Here is a 20,433-nt window from a genome sequence, read left to right as displayed (position 1 = left end):
CCTGAGTTTTAATTGGATAAAACGGGAACAAAAGTTGTGGAGACGGGGGGAGTTTTAATGCAATAAATGATTAGTGGCTTGTGTGCTAGGAAGAAAAATAATTGAATCCACTGCTTGGCCTGTTTCACAGATGGAAAAGGCACCGGGACAAGCATTTGTCTGCGGCAGCGCCTGTCCCGGGGACGGCAGGAGCCCCTCTCCGAGCTCTCCGCTCCCCGAGTGTAGGGGCAGAGCTGCTGGGAGCAGAGCTGGGAAGAGACAAGAGGCTTCAGCTGTGCCCCTCACCTGTCCCTGCCCCGCACAGCCGGGCAGAGCATCCCCTCTGTCCCCGCGGTGGAAAATCGTGGCACAGGGGCTGCTCGGTCTCCCGCTGTCCCGTGACATTAATGGAACACCAGTGTAAATTTGGGCTCGTGCTCGAGAGTCCTCCGAGCCCGACAGGATGAGACCTCCTCTGACTGATGTCACCGGGTTTGTCCCCGCTCGGCCCCCGCCTCCGGCACGTGCTGGGGACAGGTTTCAATTATCCCACAAAATGCCTTTACCCCGGTGGAAGCGAAGGGCAGGACCCAGCGGGGTACGAGTCACCAGCGCCGGAGCTGGACCGGGGACGTGGCGGGGACGCTGCCTCCCTGTCCCCTGGCTGCACCCAGGTCCTCCAACTCTGCCCAGGCCAAGCCCATCCTGTCCAGCGGCACTGCTGGACATGCCACATGTCCCCCCTGCCCGTGGGACACGCGGCCATTCCTGGCTGTGCCTGGGCATTGACACTGTCCCATCAATTGCCACCCATCCCTCCCTGGGCTCAGACCTAATTTGAAGCTGTGCATCTGTCAGTGAGTTCCCAGGCTGAATTTTTGCCTTTCTTGGGAATTTCTGCCACAGGAAATTACGCTAAAATACTGACAGAAGGGTCAGGGGCTTGCAGCATTCCCTGTCGCCTCCATCTCCTTCCCTCCATCACATCCCAGGGGATGGGCACAGTGCAGGGATGCTGCTCCCTGGAAGCCCTCCCTCCATGGAAAGCATTCCTGCCACCTGATCATAAATACTAATGAATAGCAAAACCCTGGTCTAAGTCAAGGAGGAGGCTCTGAATTTTCCTGGGAACTTTGCTGTCTGAAAGGTATCTGAAACATAACCTAGCACGCAGCCTATCAGTGGGTCAATTGTGTGGTGAGCAGTCATACAAAGTTAATTTCTAATTTAATACAATGTTAAAAGGTTGTCAGGTTAAAATCTAATCTATAAACGAGACATGAAACGTCTCTTAAAAACAAGTGTTGCGAACCAGTCCTGGCTCAAATCACAGGCTGCTGCTTCTCTTATAGGATATAATTATTTCCCAGTGAGTATTTACAATATTATTACAGGACATTAATAAAAGGTGGTGCCACTGCCCATGTGGCAGCTCAGTGCCAGCTGGGCATTAATCCCACTCCCATCCAGCGCCTCTCCCTCCAGACCCTTCTCTGGAGACGTGGGAAGTGTCAGCTCATGGGGCCATGGGAAGCAGACAAGGAAGAGAACCAAGTGTATTTTCACTTAAAAAGTGGGGTTGTGGGAGGAGGGACCCCGTGATGTGTTCTGGAGGGATCACAGCATCCCTGCATCCCCCAAGGAGGAGGAGACTCTCCTGGGATGAGCCATAGGTGGCAGGGTGGGAACGATGGACGAGTGCATTCCTTCCTGAGCAATCTGGGGAGAGGACTTTGGCAAGGGTCTGCTGTGGGCTGAAGATTATGAACCATGTTCAGAGCAGCAGCTTCATTCAAGCAGAAAACCAGAGAGAGCACCTGCAGCCCAGGGTGAAGATCTGGCCCTGTACCCTGCTCCCCTTCCCACCTTGCACCCATTCCATGACTCCCAGTGGAAAGACCGGGCACGTCCCACTGCCTCTCCTTCCACCCAGGGTGCCCACACTGCAGCCACCTCTCAAGGTACATTGAATTTTGCTCTTTTTGCTGTTGAAAGGGGAAAGTCCAGCTGTCACGTGGGAGTGATGCCATTGTCCTGCCCGGGTGACTGACTGGACTATGAGACTCCCGTTCCTGGTAGTCCACAGTGTCCGTGGGAGCTGGATCGGGGCTGCCCTTGCCAGGCTCAACCAAAAAACACCATGTGTCACCCTGCTGTGGGTCACATGATTAGCTTTGATATCATGGGGGTTTATTTTCCAGGAGGAATCTCACCAGCTCCAAAGGCTTGGATCGGGTGTCTGAGCTCCTCTTTATGCCCCTGAAGCCCAGCAAGGAAGGGTTTTCCAAAAGAAGACCAACATTTTGATGGGAGCAGGTGACCCCCACCACAGCAAGGGCTGGAGGGGAATGTGAAGTAATGCAATGTAGTACTGGGGCTAAAATGGAGGGAATTGGTGATGTACTGTCTGAAGCTTCAAGGGATGTGTGGGCTCTTTGCTCCGGCCCTCCACCAGCGAGGACTCTTTCCCTTCCCTTCCCTGGGTTTTCTGGTAAATTCTGCTGCTCTCTGTAATTGCGAAAAGCTGCTGCTGAACATCTGCACAGGCACTGTCCTCTCGGAGCGGCTGCCGGGGCTGTGAGCGCTCCAGTGCTGCTGCCGGCGCTTTGATGTGCGTGTGATTCACGGCTTGGCCGGGGCCGCCCCGCAGATGCTGCCCCTGGGTGGTGCGGGACGGGACGGGACGGGACGGGACGGGACGGGACGGGATGGGATGGGATGGGATGGGATGGGATGGGATGGGATGGGATGGGATGGGATGGGATGGGATGGGATGCCATGAGATGAGACAGCACCTGTGCAAACAGCAGCCCCCTGTGCCTCCTCACCAGGGCACACCAGGCTGTGACCTCTCCTGCTTCCACCTGCAGAGCAAAGGACCTGGAGGCATCCAGGGAGCCCAGCTCAGGTGCTTCCCTGTATCCCACCAGCACCTAAAGGGCAGAGGGATGGGGATGCCCACTCACTGGCCACCTTGTTGGAGCAAAGGGGAGGGAGCAGAGCTCCAAGCAGGCAGAGCTGCAGCCAGGGGAGCACAATCTGTGGCCTTAATCCCGCCGTGTCCTGTGTGCTCTCAAATCCCCTTCACTTCAATGAGCGCTTGTAGTGTCAGGCCTGCGCCGGGCGAGACGGCACGCGGGGCTGGCGGGGAGGATTTGCTCAAGAGGCACTGTTTTTAAGGTGAGATTTGAAGGATGGAAGACAGATGGCAACTGGAGAGAACAAACGGATCAAGTGAAGGGTTTGTTTTCAGCGTGGAGGGGAAAACACAGGAGGGAATTACTGCTGGCTACAAAATGGGGGCTATTAATACCTGCAGCAACTCAAGCTTTGCACTTAGCCCGGTGAGTCGGGACTCTCCCGGGCACCACGGCGGGGGCAGGAGCGTGGTTTTTCCAGGGGAGGTGAATTGATCCCAGCGTCACTTTGAGTGTACCCAGACAAAGCTGGGAGAAGGGTTATTAGCCAGCCGGAGGCCCCGCCATTGTCCCCACTATCTTTTCTTCCCTTTCAGCCTCCCTCCCCGTGGCCCAGGTCTCAAAGACCATGTGTCAAGAGATTAGTGACCTACGTGAAGGGCAATTGCTTGCTTTGTGCCGGCAGCCCGGCGTCGGGGCTGTTATTTACTTGTTATTTGGTGCTGTCTCCGTTGAGGTATCCATGGAAAACACGCCCTGGAGAGCAATCTGCCAGCACTGCAGAGCTCGTGTGGGCGAGGAGCTGGAAAAGAGGGGCTTGAGGGTGGCAGGTTTCAGCGTGTTGTGTGCCCATGCCAAGACCCCCATATTCCCCGGGATGGTCAGTGCAAGAGCCCAGCACCTACAGAGAACTGAGGAAAAAACTGGGCAATGAGAAAATTAAGTGCAATGGAGAAGTGCCCGGGAATGGTGCTGGATGCAGAGCTGAGATGAGGCCTTGCCCCAGAGCAGTTTGAATTTCCAGACTGGTTTCAAGAATTGAAAGATGGGAAGAGCCTGTCCTGCCTGCAAAGGCATGTTCCACCTCTCTGCCTCTGGCAAAGAGTGGCTTGGAGGAGCACTGGGGTTTGGAGGAAATGTAAATAAAGATTATGAGAGTTGGCCTTTCCATGCAGTGCTGGTACACATCAAATTTGTCCATGATGAAACACCCAGGAAAGGGACAGGTGCAATGAAAAGTGTTTTTCCTGCCCAAGACCAGCTCGTGATTTATTCTGGCTGGTTTTATTCTCTCGCCAGTGAAATGCTGTCTCCTATAAACACGAGACAGTGATTTTCTGCAATTCTAAAAGTCAAACCTAGACCAAAACCACAACTCACGTGACGTGGGAGCAGCGGCGTCAGATCCTGCTTTAGATGTGATTCCAGACAAGTTCCCAGATCCCGTCTGAGGCAAACAGGCCAAGATGTGAGACCCTGTCGGCTCTGCCCACACAGGGCCAGCTCACTCATCCTTCCTTTGTTTCTGTAACTCCTGCCAAACTCCTGGCCCCAAACAGGGAGAAAAGGGATTCTGGGGATGCAAGGGGGCCTGGGGACCAGGAGGGCTGAGTGACCCTCGTGGGGCTGGCGGCTACCCTGCACCTTCCCCCTCCCAGAGGCAACAGGAGGGGACTGCATCCATCAGGAACAGTTTGAAAAATAAAACTAAGAAGGGAGAGAAACTGAGATGCCCCCTGTCCTCAAGGATTTTGTTGCCCAGGTACAGGCAGGGCCCCCTCCCAGAGGGCAGCTTTCTGGGGGTGGCGACTGGGGAGGTTGTATCAGGTGTGGAGCCCCCCAGTGATTTTTTTCTCTTCTCCCAGAACCGCCGATTCTGTCACTTTTCCCGTGTTCCGCCAGGACGTCTCCGGCTGCGGGAGTCAGGCGGCCTCGTCCCGGCCACTCCGGGCACTGTGCAGCAGAACGAGCCCAAATCCTCGCTGTTAATCCGGAGAGAAAGCAGGGCAGGGACCCCAACAGCATCATTTTATCAAATAACGCCGTTTGCTGGAGCTGTTTGATTTAAGAGACGAGCCCCGGCTCGCCCCTCCCGAGACCGGCTTCGCTCGGGGAACGCGGGAGGACCGCGGGACCCCGGTTATCGATGGGCGCCGATAGAGTCTCCGAGGGGGAACCAAGGGACCCGGGAAGGGCAGCGACACCGACCCCGGGCTCCCGACAAGGAGCACCCCGACGGAGCGGGGCGGATCTGCGGCTCCGTTTCCCCGCAGGACCAAGCCGCGGTCACGCGTGGCGGCGGGCGGGGGGTGCTCGCCCCCGGCCCCATCCCATGACGGCGATGAGGCGGCGATAATGCCATTAGCCCGGGATTAGGCGCCTGCGCCGGGATGTGACACACTTTCTCAAATGGAAGTTTTTTAAACAGAGGGATTTGCATGATCCCGCACCGCGCCCCTCCATCCCCATCCCTGCACCCGTTCCCATCCCCATCCTCGGTGCCAGCCCGGGTTCCAGGCAGGTCCCCCCGCTCTGGCACGACCCGGACCGGGGCTCCCGTCTCCTTTTAAGGCAGCGGGCTCAGTGCGCGCTCGGCAACGCGCTCCGACGTGGAGAGCCCCGGGTGCGCGGGGCTGGAGGGGGTCACTCCGCCCCCGCGCAGGGACAGCGCTCCGTAACTAAAAAACATAATAAAATAATTTAAAATTCAATTAAGCGCAGGGCTGAGCAAGCTCACAGCTCCAAGCGGCGGGGAGTAACGGGGGGATGGAGGATGCGTGTGTCTCCTCCCGGCCGGGCCGGGGTCACTCGCCGCCCGCCCTGCCAAACAGGCTGGGAAATGTGTTTATAAATTGTTCAAACTCTGGATAAACTTCAGCGGCGTTTGTGTCTGCGTCTCCCCGCATGTTGTTATTTTCCAGAAATCTGGATTACTGGAAATATTTTCTTTAAAGCTGGAGAGAAATCTAAACAGTCTGCGGGCAGGGGGATCTCAGATGGGGGGGCGGCCCGGGGGCTGACGCGCTGGCGGGGTTCCGCGGGGTTCCTTGCGCACGGAAGGGGCGCGCAACTCCGCGGCCGCGCAGCGGGAGGAAAAGGAGGGTGGCGGTGTCAGACCGAGCATCTCTCGGCGGCTGTCGGTAAAAGGGCATCAGCCGGGCCCCCGTGCCCGGTGGCCCCTTCCCGTCCCCTCCAGCGGGCACCGGAGCACGGCGGGGGGCAGAGTCGTTTTCCCGGGATCTCCGGGGATAAGGGGTTTTCCACCCCGCCGAAGGGTGTGAGGGGAGATGCGGCGCCCCGGAGAAGGAAAGCGGAGGAGGGGTGTCCTGGGCGCGGGTGGGTGAGATCAAACGAGGACAGTTTCGTCACACGTGGAGTTCTCTTCCTCTCTAAGGTGGAGCGGAGAAGAGGGACCGAGGAAGCTGCTGAGGCTGCGGGGCCGCCCCTCGCCTCCTCCCCGCCTGCCCCACGGCCCAGCTGAGGCTGCAGGGGCGATCGGGGGACGCACCCCGGGGCTGGAGGGGCAATCGAGTCCCGCGAGGACCCGGTCCCCTTCGGGACGGAGGGAGCTCCCCCACCTCGCACCTGCGGCTTCGCTCGGGGCGTCTCTGACATCCCCAGGTCTGTCTGTCCGGCAGCTCCCGGGGAAGGATCGTGGAGCCCAACCCTGGGGCACCGTTTCTCTCCCTCCTGTTTCCACCCCCGTTCGACTCCCCCAGCTTGGGAAGGTGCGAGCAGCCGGCCCGCCCTTCCCAAGGGCTCGGGGGGTCTCCTCTGGCCGTGGCATCACCGCCGGGAATGGGGGGCCCGATGGCTCGCCCTGGGCACAAGAAAACCCCTTTCGCCTGGAGCCCCTTTCGCGGCCGGCGCACCCCGTTGGGGGGGAGCGCTCCCCGGGGCACGGGGCCGCCGCAGCCCGGTGGAGCCGGGAGGAGGGGAAGGCGGAGGCCCGGCTGCTTGTGAGAATTGTTATTTTTCATCAATCACCCGCAATTTGTGTAAGTGCCCCGGACAGGACACCAGCCGTCCTGCTGGCTGGGGTCACGGAGACAACACAGCGATGGAGAAGAGCAAATTGCATTTGCTCACCAGCTCACAGATCCAAATTACGGCCCTCGCATGGCGCGGGGAAGGGAGCGAAAGGTCCATGTGACATGAGGGAAATATGAAGGACTTTGACAGGTCTTAAACGGCCTGGCGCCAAGGCCTAAGTCTACCGGCTAAAAATAGAAAAGGGATGATGAGTGGAGATGGGCAGAGATGAAAGGGGAAGAGCGAGCAGGGCCGCGATGCGGGGCGGGTGGGGGGCGGGGGCGGCCTGACGGGACGATTTCCCCGGGCTGAACGGGGACGGATCCCAGGGCGGATCCCCGGGACGAATCCACGAGACAAACCGGGTCTCCATACGCCCAGCCTGGGGACCGCTGGCCAGCGCAGAGCCCAGCCCGCGGGCGACCGGGACGGCTCCCAGGAGCCGGGCACGGTGGCCCCGAGCGCTGCAGCGCCCTGGGGCAGGTTGGAAAACCTTCCCTGGAAGGGGACTGCGCGGAAACACTTCTCGTCACCGTTCGTCGGGACGGGAACCGAGTCCGCTGCCTCCTCTCTCCCTGCCCGGTGCTCGGTCACCGACGGGCGATGGGCGGGCATGGCCCGTCCATCGGTGCAGGATCCTGGGTCATGTCTGCGCCTGTCGTGACCGGGGCCGCGAGGGGTAGAAGCGCAGTGGGTACCCCGGTCCCCAATGGTACCCGGTCCCCGTTAGTCCCCCATCCCCGCAGCCCCGCCGGCGGCCGTCGCTACGGAAGGTCGGGGAGACGAGGCTTCTCTGGGTCGGTTTTATTCTGCAGGCGAGGCCGCTTGCGGCGTTACAGCGGTGCGGGGGGCGCGGGCGGGGTGCCGGTGGGCCGGCAGGACGGGCGACCTTTGCCCTCGGGGACACGGCTGCTCCAGGCCCAGAAGGGCCGGGCCCCGCGTCTCCCCGTGGAGCAGCGGGCGAGGTGTCCGCGGGAGAACCGTGTCCCGGGCTGGGGAGATTCGCCCCGAGAAAATGAAAGGCTCCACTTTTCCTTCGTGAGGGGGGAGAAATTGGAAAAAAAATATACAAGCAAGCCCCACTTTTCCCAAAGCTGCCGTCAGCAGTTTTCCACGGCGGCGATGAAGCAAAGTCCAAACGGGGTTTAAATTTCAGTCCCCGTTGCCCGTTCAATGGTCAGCGGGACCCCCCCGGCCCCGCCGCCCCGGGCAGCCTCGGGGGGTGACGTGTGGTGCCCGCCCCGTAGGGCGCGGTGCGAGGCCGGGCGCGGTGCGGGCAGAGGTGAACCTGCCGCGGGACGCGGGCAGGTGGAGATCGGCCCCGAGAAGAGCCCGGGGATGGGGCTCCGCCGGGGGCTGCGAGCGAGGGTCGCTATCAGCAGGATGAACCGGGGCGGAGGAATAAAGAGGAGAAGCGGAGATGGGAAGGGGGCACCCGGGGGTCCCCGCATCCCACCCTGCGCGGGGAGCAGCGACACAGGACCACGAGGGCTCCGAGCTGCTGCGGCCGCGCCTCGCTGCGCATCCGCGGAGCGAGAAGGCCCGGGGGCGGGGGGGGACAGGCCGGCGGGCAGAGGAGTGGGCCGGCGGCCACCCCCCCGTCCCTCCTGGTCGTAGCGCAGGCGGCGGGGGCAGGAGCCTTGGAAGGATGGCAGGGCGCTTTTTGAAGATTTGGGGGTAAATATGAAGTGACAAGAGACGGGTCTTTATTGTGAGGGCTCAGCCGCCTGGCGCCAGGGCCCTCTTCAGCCACCGCGGCCCTCAGTTAATCAGCGCAGATCTCCAAACCGGCCTCTCCGAGGGGACACCCACCGCGCCCGCCGCCCCCCCGGGCCCCGGCGCGGCGGGACGGGCCCTAATCCCTCAGCAAACAGCCCCGGAGTGTCCCCCCCTCCTCCTTATCTGCCTCCCCCCGCCCGGGTAAACAGCCCCTCCGGCCGGGCACCGCCGCGCCGGCCCTCGGCCGCGTACCGACGCGCCTCGACGGCGGGGTCTGCGCCTCCGCCGTGGGCGCGGAGCTGCGGGCGGGACCCCCCCGCCCCCGGTCGGGGCGGCTGCCGGCAGGGTGGGGGGCGACGGCTGGGAGCGACTCACCCGCGCTGGAGGTCGCCGCTCGGGGCCTCGCCGCCGCCCGCAACTCTCCGCCGGGCCGCGCTCCCGGCGGCCGCCCCGTCGGCGCTGCGCGGTTGTGCGCGGTTGTGCGCGGAGCGGCGGGCGGGGCGCGCCCCACCGCGATCCGCTCTCCAGGATCTGTCGTAAGGCGGCCGCAGCCGGGCTCCCCCGGCCTCTCCCCCCCTCCCCGGCCCGCCGCCCCCACGGAGACCGGCGGGGGCCTCTGCCGCCGCCCCCCGCCCCCGTGGCTCCGCTCCCCGCTCCGCCGAGGTGGCTCCGCGCTGGCCCCGCACCGGCGGCGCAGCCGGGGCTGACCCGGTATGCGGAAAGGAGCCGGGGGTGGGATTTCGAGCACTTTTCACTGTCATTGGTTAATATTTTATTCTGTTGACATGTTTTCTTACTGCCGATGCTTCCGACACCTTCTTCTTTTTTTTTTTTTTTTTCCCTCCCTTTTTTTTTCCTTCCCTTCTTCCCTTCCTCCCTCCCTCCGCGCCCCCCGCCCCCCCGCGCCCGGAGCTTGGCCGGAGCTGTCAAAACCCCGCCTATGCAGATCCACAATTGGTCTGAAACGCGTAAAATCAGCAATCAAGGGGGCTTGGCTCATTAGCGAGCGGATCAGAGCAGGAAGGACATGTGAGATAGTCACAGTTTTACAGAGATCAGGACAAGATCTCACCGTTCCCACTCGGCTCCTTTGGCCATGAGCAGCCCGAGCCCCAGCGCCGAGCGCGGAGCGCGGAGCCGGGCCGGCCCCGCCGGGGCGCAGCCCGGGCCCGCGGGGGTGTGAGGGCAGCGCGGCCGCCCCTGCCCCGCCGCGCCCCGCGCAGCCCCGCGCAGCCCCGACCCGGCTTTTGTTTCTATTTTAGTGTCGGGAAGGACTTTCCTGGGAGGGCTCGTTCCCTCGCTCGCTCTCCCTCGCTGCAACAACAACAACAACAAAAAATAAGGACCTACTGTCTCCCCTCCGCAGACCGGGAGTCCCTGGAGCCGGGAACTGCCTCGCTTTTCCTTTTTTTTTCCTTCTTTTTTTTTTTTTTTTTTTTTTTGTTTTTTTCTTTTCCCCGAATCTAGATCGGCTGATTTTCGCCTCTTTTTTTTATGCTTTTTTTTTTTTTTTTTTTTTTTTTTTTGGAGAGAGTGTGTGTGTGTGTTGCTGATTTTCCTTCCTCTTCCAGAGACTCGAGCGAGTTCGCTGGGCAGGAGAGGGGAAAAAAAAAAACCCCAACAAATACACACACACGCATTTTTGTAAAGGGAATCCCTCTTTTTCTCCTGGATTTGTGGATGCACCGATGAGAGATCCAGCCTTCCCAGGGACTGCCATGGCTTACCACCCCTTCCACGCACCCCGGCCGGCTGACTTCCCTATGTCCGCTTTCCTCGCAGCCGCCCAGCCGTCCTTTTTCCCGGCTCTGGCTCTGCCTCCGGCGGCGCTGGCGAAGCCCATGCCGGACCCGGGGCTGGCCGGGGCGGCCGAGGCCGGGCTGCACGTCTCGGCCCTGGGACACCACCACCAAGCCGCCCATCTGCGCTCGCTCAAAAGCCTGGAGCCCGAGGAGGAGGTCGAGGACGACCCCAAAGTAACGCTGGAAGCCAAAGAGCTTTGGGACCAGTTTCACAAGCTGGGCACCGAGATGGTGATCACCAAGTCTGGGAGGTAAGAGCCGGCCCCGCACAGCCCCGCGCAGCCCCCCCAGCCCGCCCCGCACCTGCGCGGCCGCGCAGCGCCCTCGCCCCTCACTCCATCCCGCTTCCCATCCGTCCCCATGAATTAACGCGGGGAGTTTCGATCCCTGGAGTTTTTCGGAGGTGTCTCACCCCTTCTCCGAGCTTTCCCGTCACCGCTTCTACCCCCCCCCCCCCCCCCCCCCGCCACCATTATTACTTTTCCGAGCGCGATCCCGAATTTAAATTCTTGCACGATAATTGAGCGCTCGGAATCCCCTGCTCCTGTTGTTTCCGCCGCTTCCTTCCCTTCTGCCAAACTTTCCCCACGTCCGGGGTCGTCCCCGGCCCTGCCCGTGGCCCCGGGCCCGGGGGAGGCAGCCGGGGGTGCTGAGCAAGCGGGTCGGCGAAGGGCAGAGAAATAGGGGAAAACAAGGATATGTTTTCGCCCCTTATTTCCCGAAATGGGAATTTTGAGCTTTTTCCTTGCTTTCTGCCACGGTGTGGGCAGCACCGTGGGATGAGAAGAGGGGGCACGTGAGGAAGGCTGGCAATCCTCAGCGAACTAAACCAAAAGATGGTGGTTTGGGAGCAGCAGCCCGGGCCGGGCGGTGCGGGGGGCTCGGTGGGGCCGGGCGGTGCCGGGGGCTCGGTGCGGCCGCAGCCGTCAGGGGTCGGCGGCGGGCGGGGGCAGCCCTGTAGCACTCTGGGTCTCTCCGCAGGAGGATGTTCCCCCCGTTCAAGGTGCGGGTGAGCGGCCTGGACAAGAAGGCCAAGTACATTTTGCTGATGGATATAGTGGCGGCCGACGATTGCCGGTACAAGTTCCACAATTCCCGCTGGATGGTGGCTGGAAAGGCCGACCCGGAGATGCCCAAACGCATGTACATCCACCCCGACAGCCCGGCCACGGGGGAGCAGTGGATGGCCAAACCTGTTGCCTTTCACAAGCTCAAGCTCACCAACAACATCTCGGATAAGCATGGCTTTGTAAGTGAGGCTGCGGGGCAGAGCGGAGCCCCCTGGGCAGGGATCACCGGGCAGGGACCCCGGGCAGGCGCGGGGTTTGCCCGGTGCGGGGTTTGCCCGGTGCGGGGTTTGCCCGGTGCGGAGGCTGCCCGTGATCTCCCCGGGGAAACCGCGGGGCCTCAGAGCCTCCTTCAGCTGGGCCGGGCTGGGCGGCGGGGCCTGGCCGGGCCTTGCGGTGGCCTGGCTGTCCCTCAGCCCCCAGCCCCTGGTCCTGCCCGGCACCGAGGGGCAGCTCCCGTTTTCCGGGGGAAAAAGGAGGGTTGGGCTGCCTCGGGCCTCGGGCTTCCCTTGGCTCCCGCATCCCCGGCCTCCACGGCCTGTCCTGCTGCTTCTTCCCAGCCTGCGAGGCTCCGTGGGGAGAGGAATTTAGGGAGGTGGATGTGCGGAGCCGAGGCCGTGCGGGGGCTGCAGCCGGGGAAGCCCCGACGGGGCGGCGGCCGGACAGGGGCTGTCGCTGCCACCGGGGCCGAGCCGAGCCGGGCCGAGCCGGGGGGAGCGGAGCCCGGGCCGGCGGCACCTGCGCTGGGTTTCCGCAGCCGGGAGAAGGGTTGGAGTCGTTGGCAGCCGGACCATCTGCCTCTGAAAGCCCCTATTTATTTCCCTGTTGATGATATCTGCATCACCTAAAGGTGGTAAAACAAAACAAAAAAAATAAGCCAAAAATCTACTAACAAAAAACCCCAAAAAACCCCCCCACCACCCAACCAACCAACCAAAAAAAAAAATACTAAGAAAGGAAGAAGAGAGAGGGAGAGAGAAAAGAAAGACAGAGAAGAGTGCTGGGCATTTGCAGAGACCCGCAGAAAGCAGGGTCAGAACGGGAGGGGAGCGCGATCCTGCGGGAATGCACGGAGGGGGAAATCCCAGCGCCCCAGCCAGCTCTCCTTCCTCTGAGCAAGCATTTAGGGCGATAAAGGGAAAGTTCATCGTGCCGCGCTGCTGATACGGTAATTAACGGGGAGCCGGGGCCGGCGGAGCCCGGGGCAGCCGCGCTGCGGGGGCTGCGGGACCCCGCTCGGGTGGGGAGCGCGGAGCAGCTCCGCGACTCCCGGAGAACTTTCTCCTCTCTTTTTATTTTTTTCCCCTCTCTATTTTTTCCACTCTCTCTCTTTTTTTTTTTTTTTAATTTTTTTCTCTCTCGCTTTTATTTTTTTCTCTTAAGGCAGGAAACAGCGTCTCTGTTAAATAATACATTGCGAGGTTATTTATAGCCAGCAAGGTAAATCGATAGAGAAGGAGTCTAAAAAATACCTCTTTTTTTGTACTGATGAAAAACTAGTTTGGTTCAGTGCTTTTAACGGTTTGCCTCCTTCAATTAAAGATTTCTGGTATCTGTCGTTGTCCAAAATCCGGACTGTGTTAAATCTGGGAGACGAGGGTTTAGCCAGTGCCCATCTGGTCAGAGAGGGATGATTATTTTTTTTTAAAGGAATTCAGATTTGCACGCCTGAATGAGACTTTTTGCACCATTTTCATGATAAATCCCGTCTAGATTATATCAATAGAACAGCGATCCGACAGTTCATCAGCAGGTGATTATTGCTTGTGTTAAAAAAAAAGGGGGGGAGTTTTTTTTATTACCTTCTAAACCGAAATGAAGTGATAATTATTTAGCCATTTGGCCGACGTTATTTGACAATAATTACTCAAGCTTTCGCTGTTCCTCTACGAATTCTGGGCAGTGAATTCTACATTTCAATCCGACCACAGCAGGTTGGGGAATTATTTCAACGTTATCGAGCAGGAAAACAGGCAGCGAGGGGCAAGGGGTCGGAGCGGCCCCAGGGGCGCGGCTTGGGGTGTTCAGCCGCTTCCAAAAATCCTCAGCCAAATCGCGGGGAATTCGGGTTTTATAAAAAAAACCCCAACAAACCAAACTCAAAAAATAAAACGAGAGGGTAGAGAACGGCTTTGAGTGTTGGCGAGGCTTTCAGACACCTGGTTGGAAAAAAAAAAAAAAAAAAAAGGCTGTTCCTTCTGCAACGTTGCTCCGAGACATAAATTTGCTATGGCTCGTGGTGAAACGCTCCTTTCAGGTCGCAGGCTCTGGTTGGGGCTGGCACCGTCTCCTGCCGCCCCCGACACTAACCCAGAGCCTTTTAACATTATTTTTTTTTGTGGTGGTGAGGGATAGTAATTTATTTTTAAGGACGGAAATATGAAAAGCGGTGAGAAACTTGTCAAAAAGTCGCCTCGCGTTTGCAGGGCTGTAATAAAACAGGGAGATCCCTTTTGCTGCTTTATTGCCGTGCTTAACACCCGCAAAGATGCTGTTGTGCCTGCGTTCCCTGACCTCCTTCTTTGGGGACAGATCCTGCAATGGCATCAACAACAGAAAAAAGAAATCCTCCTCTCTGGCATCTGCCAGTGAATTTGTGGGGTGCACTTTTTTTGGTTGTTTTCGGGAGAAAAGGGTTTTTTTTAGGGAGGGAGCTGGATGCGTGTGTCCCACAGAGTGTGGGGCTGATGGCAGCCGCGGGCTGTGCTCTCTCGCCCACCCAGACCATCCTGAATTCCATGCACAAGTACCAGCCCAGGTTCCACATAGTCCGGGCCAACGACATCCTCAAGCTGCCCTACAGCACCTTCCGCACCTACGTGTTCCCCGAGACCGACTTCATCGCCGTCACTGCCTACCAGAATGACAAGGTATGGCCAGGCAGCCCCTGTGCCTCTCCCTGCCCTCTCGCTGTCCCTGCCCCATCACCCCTGTTCCATCCCCTACCCAGGATCAGGGTATTTTTGTGTGTGTGCGTGTTCGTGAGGATATTGCAGGGCAGAGCGGCCAAAAGGCAGCAACAGGAGAAAGGTTAAGCCTCAAGCCCTCAGAGTAGGATGCACCCTCATACTGCTTGTATGATTATTGCTATTTTTAGTATTAATATCAATGCTATTGTCAGTATTTCTATTATTACTATTAATAATTCCCTCATGGAGTTTGTTGCACCTTTCTGGGCTGTGGAAGTCTTTGCTGCAGGCCCAGGCTGTGGAGAGCAGCACCAGGCCTGGGGAGCCTCACCGAGAAGGTGCCCAGGGCTCTGGAGGAGCCAAAAAATAGAGCCAGATAAGCTAATTTTAGTTGCTTTCGTGATTTAGCAAGTGTCACCCTGTGAGCAGGCAGAGCCAGGAGAGCACGGTGGGGAGCAGAGAGCCTCTGCCATCCCCTTCCAAGAGTAGTGTGTGTGTTTTAACCCAAAAGGTGACCCCCACCTCCACCCCTGGCTGCTGATGCTAATTGACAGCTCTGTCTGAGGGTCCTGGTGGGCTTGTTTCCCTCGTAAAGTTTATGGCGAAGAGTCACAATCGATTAAAGAGCACTTTGTCTGCTCGCCCGCCGCAAGCTGCGCGGGGTGGCCGCCGGCCGTGGGCCCCGTCGGGCGGGGGATGCTCGGGCCGGGGGATGCTCGGGCCGGGGGTCGCGGCGGGGCCGGGCAGCCGGGCCTTTTCCAGCACCCCTCTCGGGGCCGTGTTTCAGAGCCATGCATTATTGAGCGCCCTGATGTCGCCGGCCCCAGCAGCCCGTGGCAGGGAGGGATAAGAATAGCTTTTAACCAGCGCCGCGCAGCTCAGTCGCCATCTTCCCTCCGGGGGGCCGTGAAAAATAACTTCCTATCATTAAGACGCTATTAATAATTCAAGCCCAAACCTCAGCATCATTTTTAATAAAGCATGCGGTGTGTTAACGCGGGTTCCGCAGCCTGCGCCGCGCACCCCGGGCTCCCCGACGGCTGCTGGGGAGAGCGGCCAGGGCTTCACGCCGCCCTCTCTCTCCTTCTCCGCCCTCACAGATTACCCAGCTGAAAATCGATAACAACCCCTTCGCCAAGGGCTTTCGGGACACGGGCAATGGCCGGCGGGAGAAGAGGTAAGGGGTGCGCCTGTTCCCCCGGCTCCGTGCCCGCGGGGGGACGGCCGGTGCCCGACGCTGCCTCTCCTCCGCAGGAAGCAGCTGTCCCTGCCGTCCCTGCGGATGTACGAGGAGCCCTGCAAGCCCGACCGTGACGGCGGCGAGTCAGACGCCTCCTCCTGCGAGCCCTCGGCCGTGCGCGATGCCCTCCACTCGCCCGTGGGTGCCCTCCCCAGCCCCCTGCGCCTCAAGGGCAGCGGCAGAGGTAACGCAGGAGTCGCGGTCCCCAAATGTCCCCAAATGTCCCCAGACAGTCGCGGTTCTGCTCCCTCAGGGCTGCTGCGTGCTGATTTCCTGGGGGCACTGAGGCAAAACAGCGGGGAAAATAAAGACGGGGATGCGCGCAGGGAAGCACACGGGTTGAAAGGACAAAAAGAGCAAACGCAAATGGCATTCACGAGTTGAAATATTTTTCTCTTTATATATTTTATCTTGAATATATATTTGATCCTCTATACACCTGACATCTTGTATTTATATGATACAAGAAGAAATGGCAAAGCAGCCCATGTGCTTGCCACGTTAGCCCGGCTCCTCACCGGTGCGTGCCCTGCCTTCCATGGGAATCTCACACTTCCCCCAAAAAAAGAGAAAAAAGAGAAAAGAAAAGAAAAAATTAATACATTTGAAAGAGGAGAAAATGTTGTAACCCCAGTGCTTCAAGCTGGTAAATGAAAATAAACCAGCAGCTCCTACATTGCAGTTGTTCGATGCTGGGTTTTGTCTTGCCGCACTATCAATCTGCTCTTTAAACTTTTCACCAACTTGATTCCCTGCAAACCTTTATCAAAACTGCAACCCCCCACCCCGAGCTGGAGGCAGGGTTTATTACACCCCTCTCCACTTTCAAAGGCTTCCCCGAATATTTGCCCCAGCCTGCAGAGCTTCACCTCACCCGCACCAAAAGGCTTTTCTCGTTTAGTGCAGCCGTTCCAGCAGGGGCTCGGCTCCCCTCACCCTTGCCAGCCCCTGGCCTCGCATCCCCCTTCCTCCTCTGAGAGCTCAATGGGGTTTTTTAAATTGAAGTCCCTTTTTGGGAAGTCTGTACCATACTCCCTGCTTTAAAAATGCCTCTTTAACCTGTCTCAACCTGCACATTTGGAATAAATCCACGGCGCATTGGTGATCAGCTCCACGTAATTAAATATACGCAGGACCATTTCCTCCCGCGCTGTCCGCTGCCTGCTCTCCTCATCCCCGCTCTGCAGCCCGCTTGGAGTTTGCAGCTAACAAGAGTGATGCTGTAATAGATTCTGGTTCTCCATCAAGCATGTTTTTCCTGTTTAGCTCAGCCACAGGACTTGCTGTTGTTAATCCCCTTTCCCCAGAGCGACCATAGCATGAGGGCCCATTTCTGCCCCCAAAATGAGTCTCTCCCATTAATAACAATACGGCTTCGCCATCACAGCCTCTCCCTGACACCAGGGCTCTTGCAAGTGACCCCTTCCTCACCTCCCCTGGGTGCTTCTGCTCTGACCCTCTGCCCCTCCATCCCCTTGCAGAGGAGAAGCCAGGGGCTGACAGCGACGCGGAGGTGGAGAAGGCGCCTGAGGAGCGGCCGGTGCCAGCAGCCAGCCCCAGCGGGGAGGACGGGACGCCCCGTGGCAGCCCCCGGTGCCTGGAGGAACGAAGCAAGGAGAGGCACAGCCCAGAGAAAGCCAAGGATGGTGCATCCCCCCGGGAGGGTCCTGGCGAGGGCCTGTTCGGCACACGGAGTCTGGAGAAGGACAAGGTGGAAGGACGGAGGAAAGAGACGGACCTGGGCAAGAAGGACACGGAGGGCGGCGGGCTGGGCAAGGAGGCCTTCGCCCCGCTGATGGTGCACACGGACAGTCCCCCGCACCTGAGTGCCGGGCACCTGCAGAGCCTGGCTCTCTCCGGCCTCCACGGGCAGCAGTTCTTCAGCCCGCTGGGCGCTGGGCAGCCCCTCTTCATCCACCCAGGACAGTTCGCCATGGCCCCCGGAGCCTTCTCTGCCATGGGCATGGGACACTTGCTGGCCTCTGTGACCGGTGGGGGCAGCCTGGAGAATGGAGCCCTCTCGTCCGCCCCGGGCGCGGCAGGGACGGCCACCCCCTTCCCTTTCCACCTTTCCCAGCATATGTTGGCCTCTCAGGTAAGGCCCTGCTCCTGCCCCGCATCCCTGTCCCTATCGCTGCTGCCCAGCTGGGCCCTGGAATCTCCTCTTCGTGTCTTCCCAAAAAACTCCCTGAGTGAGCGGAGCACTTTGGGGATGCAGCTCAGGCCTGGCCAGTGTCACCCCCAGTGTGGGGACATGCAGGGTGGCCCCATTGCAGGGAAGGAGCTGTTGGTGTCCTCAGCCTCCCCCAGGCCCTCTGCAGCCCATGGGGACAAGGGAGTGACACACCCCTGACATGTTATCAGATGTGGCACAGGCAGAACGTGGGGGACATTTTGAAGGTGGCTTCAGGGTTGATTTGAGGAGGAATCTTGATTATTTTGCAGCTGCTATGGCTCCTCCACAGTCAAGGGCAGAGTCAGGAGCTGTGGCCCTGCCTGACCTGGCTGTCCCCATCCAGCAGCTCCCTGTCTTCCTGTCAGCTCTGAAACAGCTCCCACAATGCCTGTGCTGGTGTTGCCTTTCCCATCCCCTCTGATGAAATACATAAAGATGTCTTTGAACTCCCCTAATTTAACGATTCTGCTTAACAATGTGTTTTAATGTGGTTAAGGGGCTGTGATGCTGCACAGGCAAGGACATGCAGCGTGCAGGGAGGGGACAGGGTATATCTCAGAGAGGGGTTTGTGCTCGGTGTCACCAGCCTGGGTCGGGATGGGGTGGATGGGGCTCTACCACCTCCCTCAGCCTGTTACACGTGGACATCCCCACACTCTGTTTTTAGGATGACACTGGCTGTTCCAGATTTGCCTTGGCTTTCTTGAGGAAACATAGCTGGGACGGCAGGCAGGAGGGGGGATGCAGCAAAGCGCCAGCACAGCTCTGACCCCTCTTTCTCTCTCCACAGGGAATCCCGATGCCCACCTTCGGCGGACTCTTCCCCTACCCCTACACCTACATGGCAGCAGCCGCAGCGGCCGCCTCGGCCATGCCGGCCACCAGCGCGGCCGCCGCTGGGCCACTGTCCCGCAACCCTTTCCTGGGCAGCAGCCGGCCCCGCCTGCGCTTCAGCCCCTACCAGCTCCCGGTCACCATCCCGCCCAGCACCAACCTGCTGACCACCGGCCTGCCCACCAGCCTCAATCCCAGCTCCGAGGGCTCCAAGGCCGGCAGCAGCCGGGAATCCAGTCCCCTGCCCGAGGTGCCCCTGCACAAGGGGGGCAGCCAGCGCCCCACTGCCTCCCCCAAAGGCTCCCTGAAGGAGTCCCTCAATGAACTGCAGAACATCCAGAGACTGGTGAGCGGGCTGGAGAGCCAGCGGGAGCTGTCACCCGGCAGGGAGTCCCCAAAGTGACCGGCGGGGTGGGCAGTGAGCCCTCCCGGCAGGGCGAGAAGCACTGGTATTTTGTACAGCACAGTATAAATATTTATTGTGGAGCGAGGGGTGGGAGCAGACAGGGAGCAGGGTGCTGGAGCAGAGGGACGTACCTCACAGACCAAGCGGACCCACCACCCCAGAGGAGCCAGGAGGCAGCAGCTGGAGCGCAGGGCTTGCCCACCCCTTCGTCTGTGGAGCTGGGAGCGGCTCCCCCCACTCCACCGAGGCCCTGGAGCCCCCAGGACCCCTTCAATTCCCCACTTTGGGTACTGGGCAGCTCGGAGGAGGGTGATGAGCTGGTGCTGAGACACCTGATGGATGGGGCAGCCCCAGCCCCTGCCTCGGTGGGGGGGTGAGAGGGGCCAAACCCTCATCTGTGCAAGGGGAGGGGGAAGGAAAAAGTAATTAAAAAAGAAAAAAAAAAAAGAGATAAGAAACAGAAGATGGAAACCAAACCGCCTCGGCAGCCACCGCCGCGCAGGGCGGGCACGGCAGGGGGAGCCTCGTGGGTACCTGGGCAGATATTTATGAAATAAATGGTAATTTGTGTAAATAAGCTATAAGGATCCCAGAATATGCAAATTGGTATTAATTTATTCAGAGTTGTACATTGGTGTGTACATAATATTTAGAGTTTAACTCCTTGCATTTAAGTTTTTTCTTTTTTTTTTTTTCATTTTACATGAACATATATATTGTAAATGAAAACTATTTAGCTCTTTGTGATTGAAGGAGATATCGGTTTCTCTGTGTTTTAAAATATTGTTTATCCCGCCTGTTCTCTAGGACAATCATGTGCCACTGATAAAACAATTTTTGGAGTCATTAAAACTAAGATTTCAATCCTTTAACGGACTTTTGCAAGAAAAAAAATAAACTAACGAATCCAAAATGTAACTAAAATATTGCTACAGTGCGGGGTATAGAAAATGCAGGAATAAACCTCAGGTTTTTATTTTTCACTCCAGAACAAAAAAAAAAAAAAGTATAATAAATTTAAATATCACAGGACTGTGCTCTATATTTGTTTTAAAATAAAAAGATACATGATTTGCAACGTGCTGGTTACTCGGGTATCTGTCTGTTCAGTTTTGATGAATTCTCACATCTTTCAATAAAAAAAAAAAATCTACTCGGAGAAGTCCTGCCGGCTCCCGCCTGTTTCATTCCCGCGGCCGCTCCGCCCCGTCGGGCCCGCCGCTCCTCCGCAGGTGCGCGGTGCTGAGAGCCGCCCCCTCCTCGGTGCGCGGAGCCTCCGTGGCTGACGGGGAAAGATGGGAACACCCCGGGCTGCGCGGCCGCCTCCAGGGCCTTGCTCGCCCCGCCGCGG

General features: G+C 58.9%; 1 protein-coding gene across 1 annotated transcript; it reads left to right on the top strand.

Annotated features, from left to right (window-relative positions):
- Positions 1 to 10,336: 10,336 nt before the first annotated feature.
- TBX2 (T-box transcription factor 2) lies at positions 10,337 to 20,140 on the top strand (the record flags this gene model as incomplete). Its single annotated transcript, XM_082294532.1, has 7 exons — positions 10,337 to 10,701; positions 11,432 to 11,699; positions 14,241 to 14,387; positions 15,527 to 15,603; positions 15,681 to 15,850; positions 17,148 to 17,761; positions 18,633 to 20,140. 7 exons carry the CDS (start codon positions 10,337 to 10,339, stop codon positions 19,077 to 19,079), a joined length of 2,088 nt encoding a protein of 695 aa, XP_082150658.1. The 3' UTR covers positions 19,080 to 20,140.
- Between the last annotated feature and the right edge of the window lie 293 nt (positions 20,141 to 20,433).

The sequence above is a fragment of the Coloeus monedula genome (assembly GCF_965178545.1).
Source record: "Coloeus monedula genome assembly, chromosome: 20".
Lineage (NCBI taxonomy): Eukaryota > Metazoa > Chordata > Aves > Passeriformes > Corvidae > Coloeus > Coloeus monedula.
The sequence above is the reverse complement of the archived record's forward strand: the minus strand, read 5'-3'. Positions and strand labels throughout refer to the sequence as shown.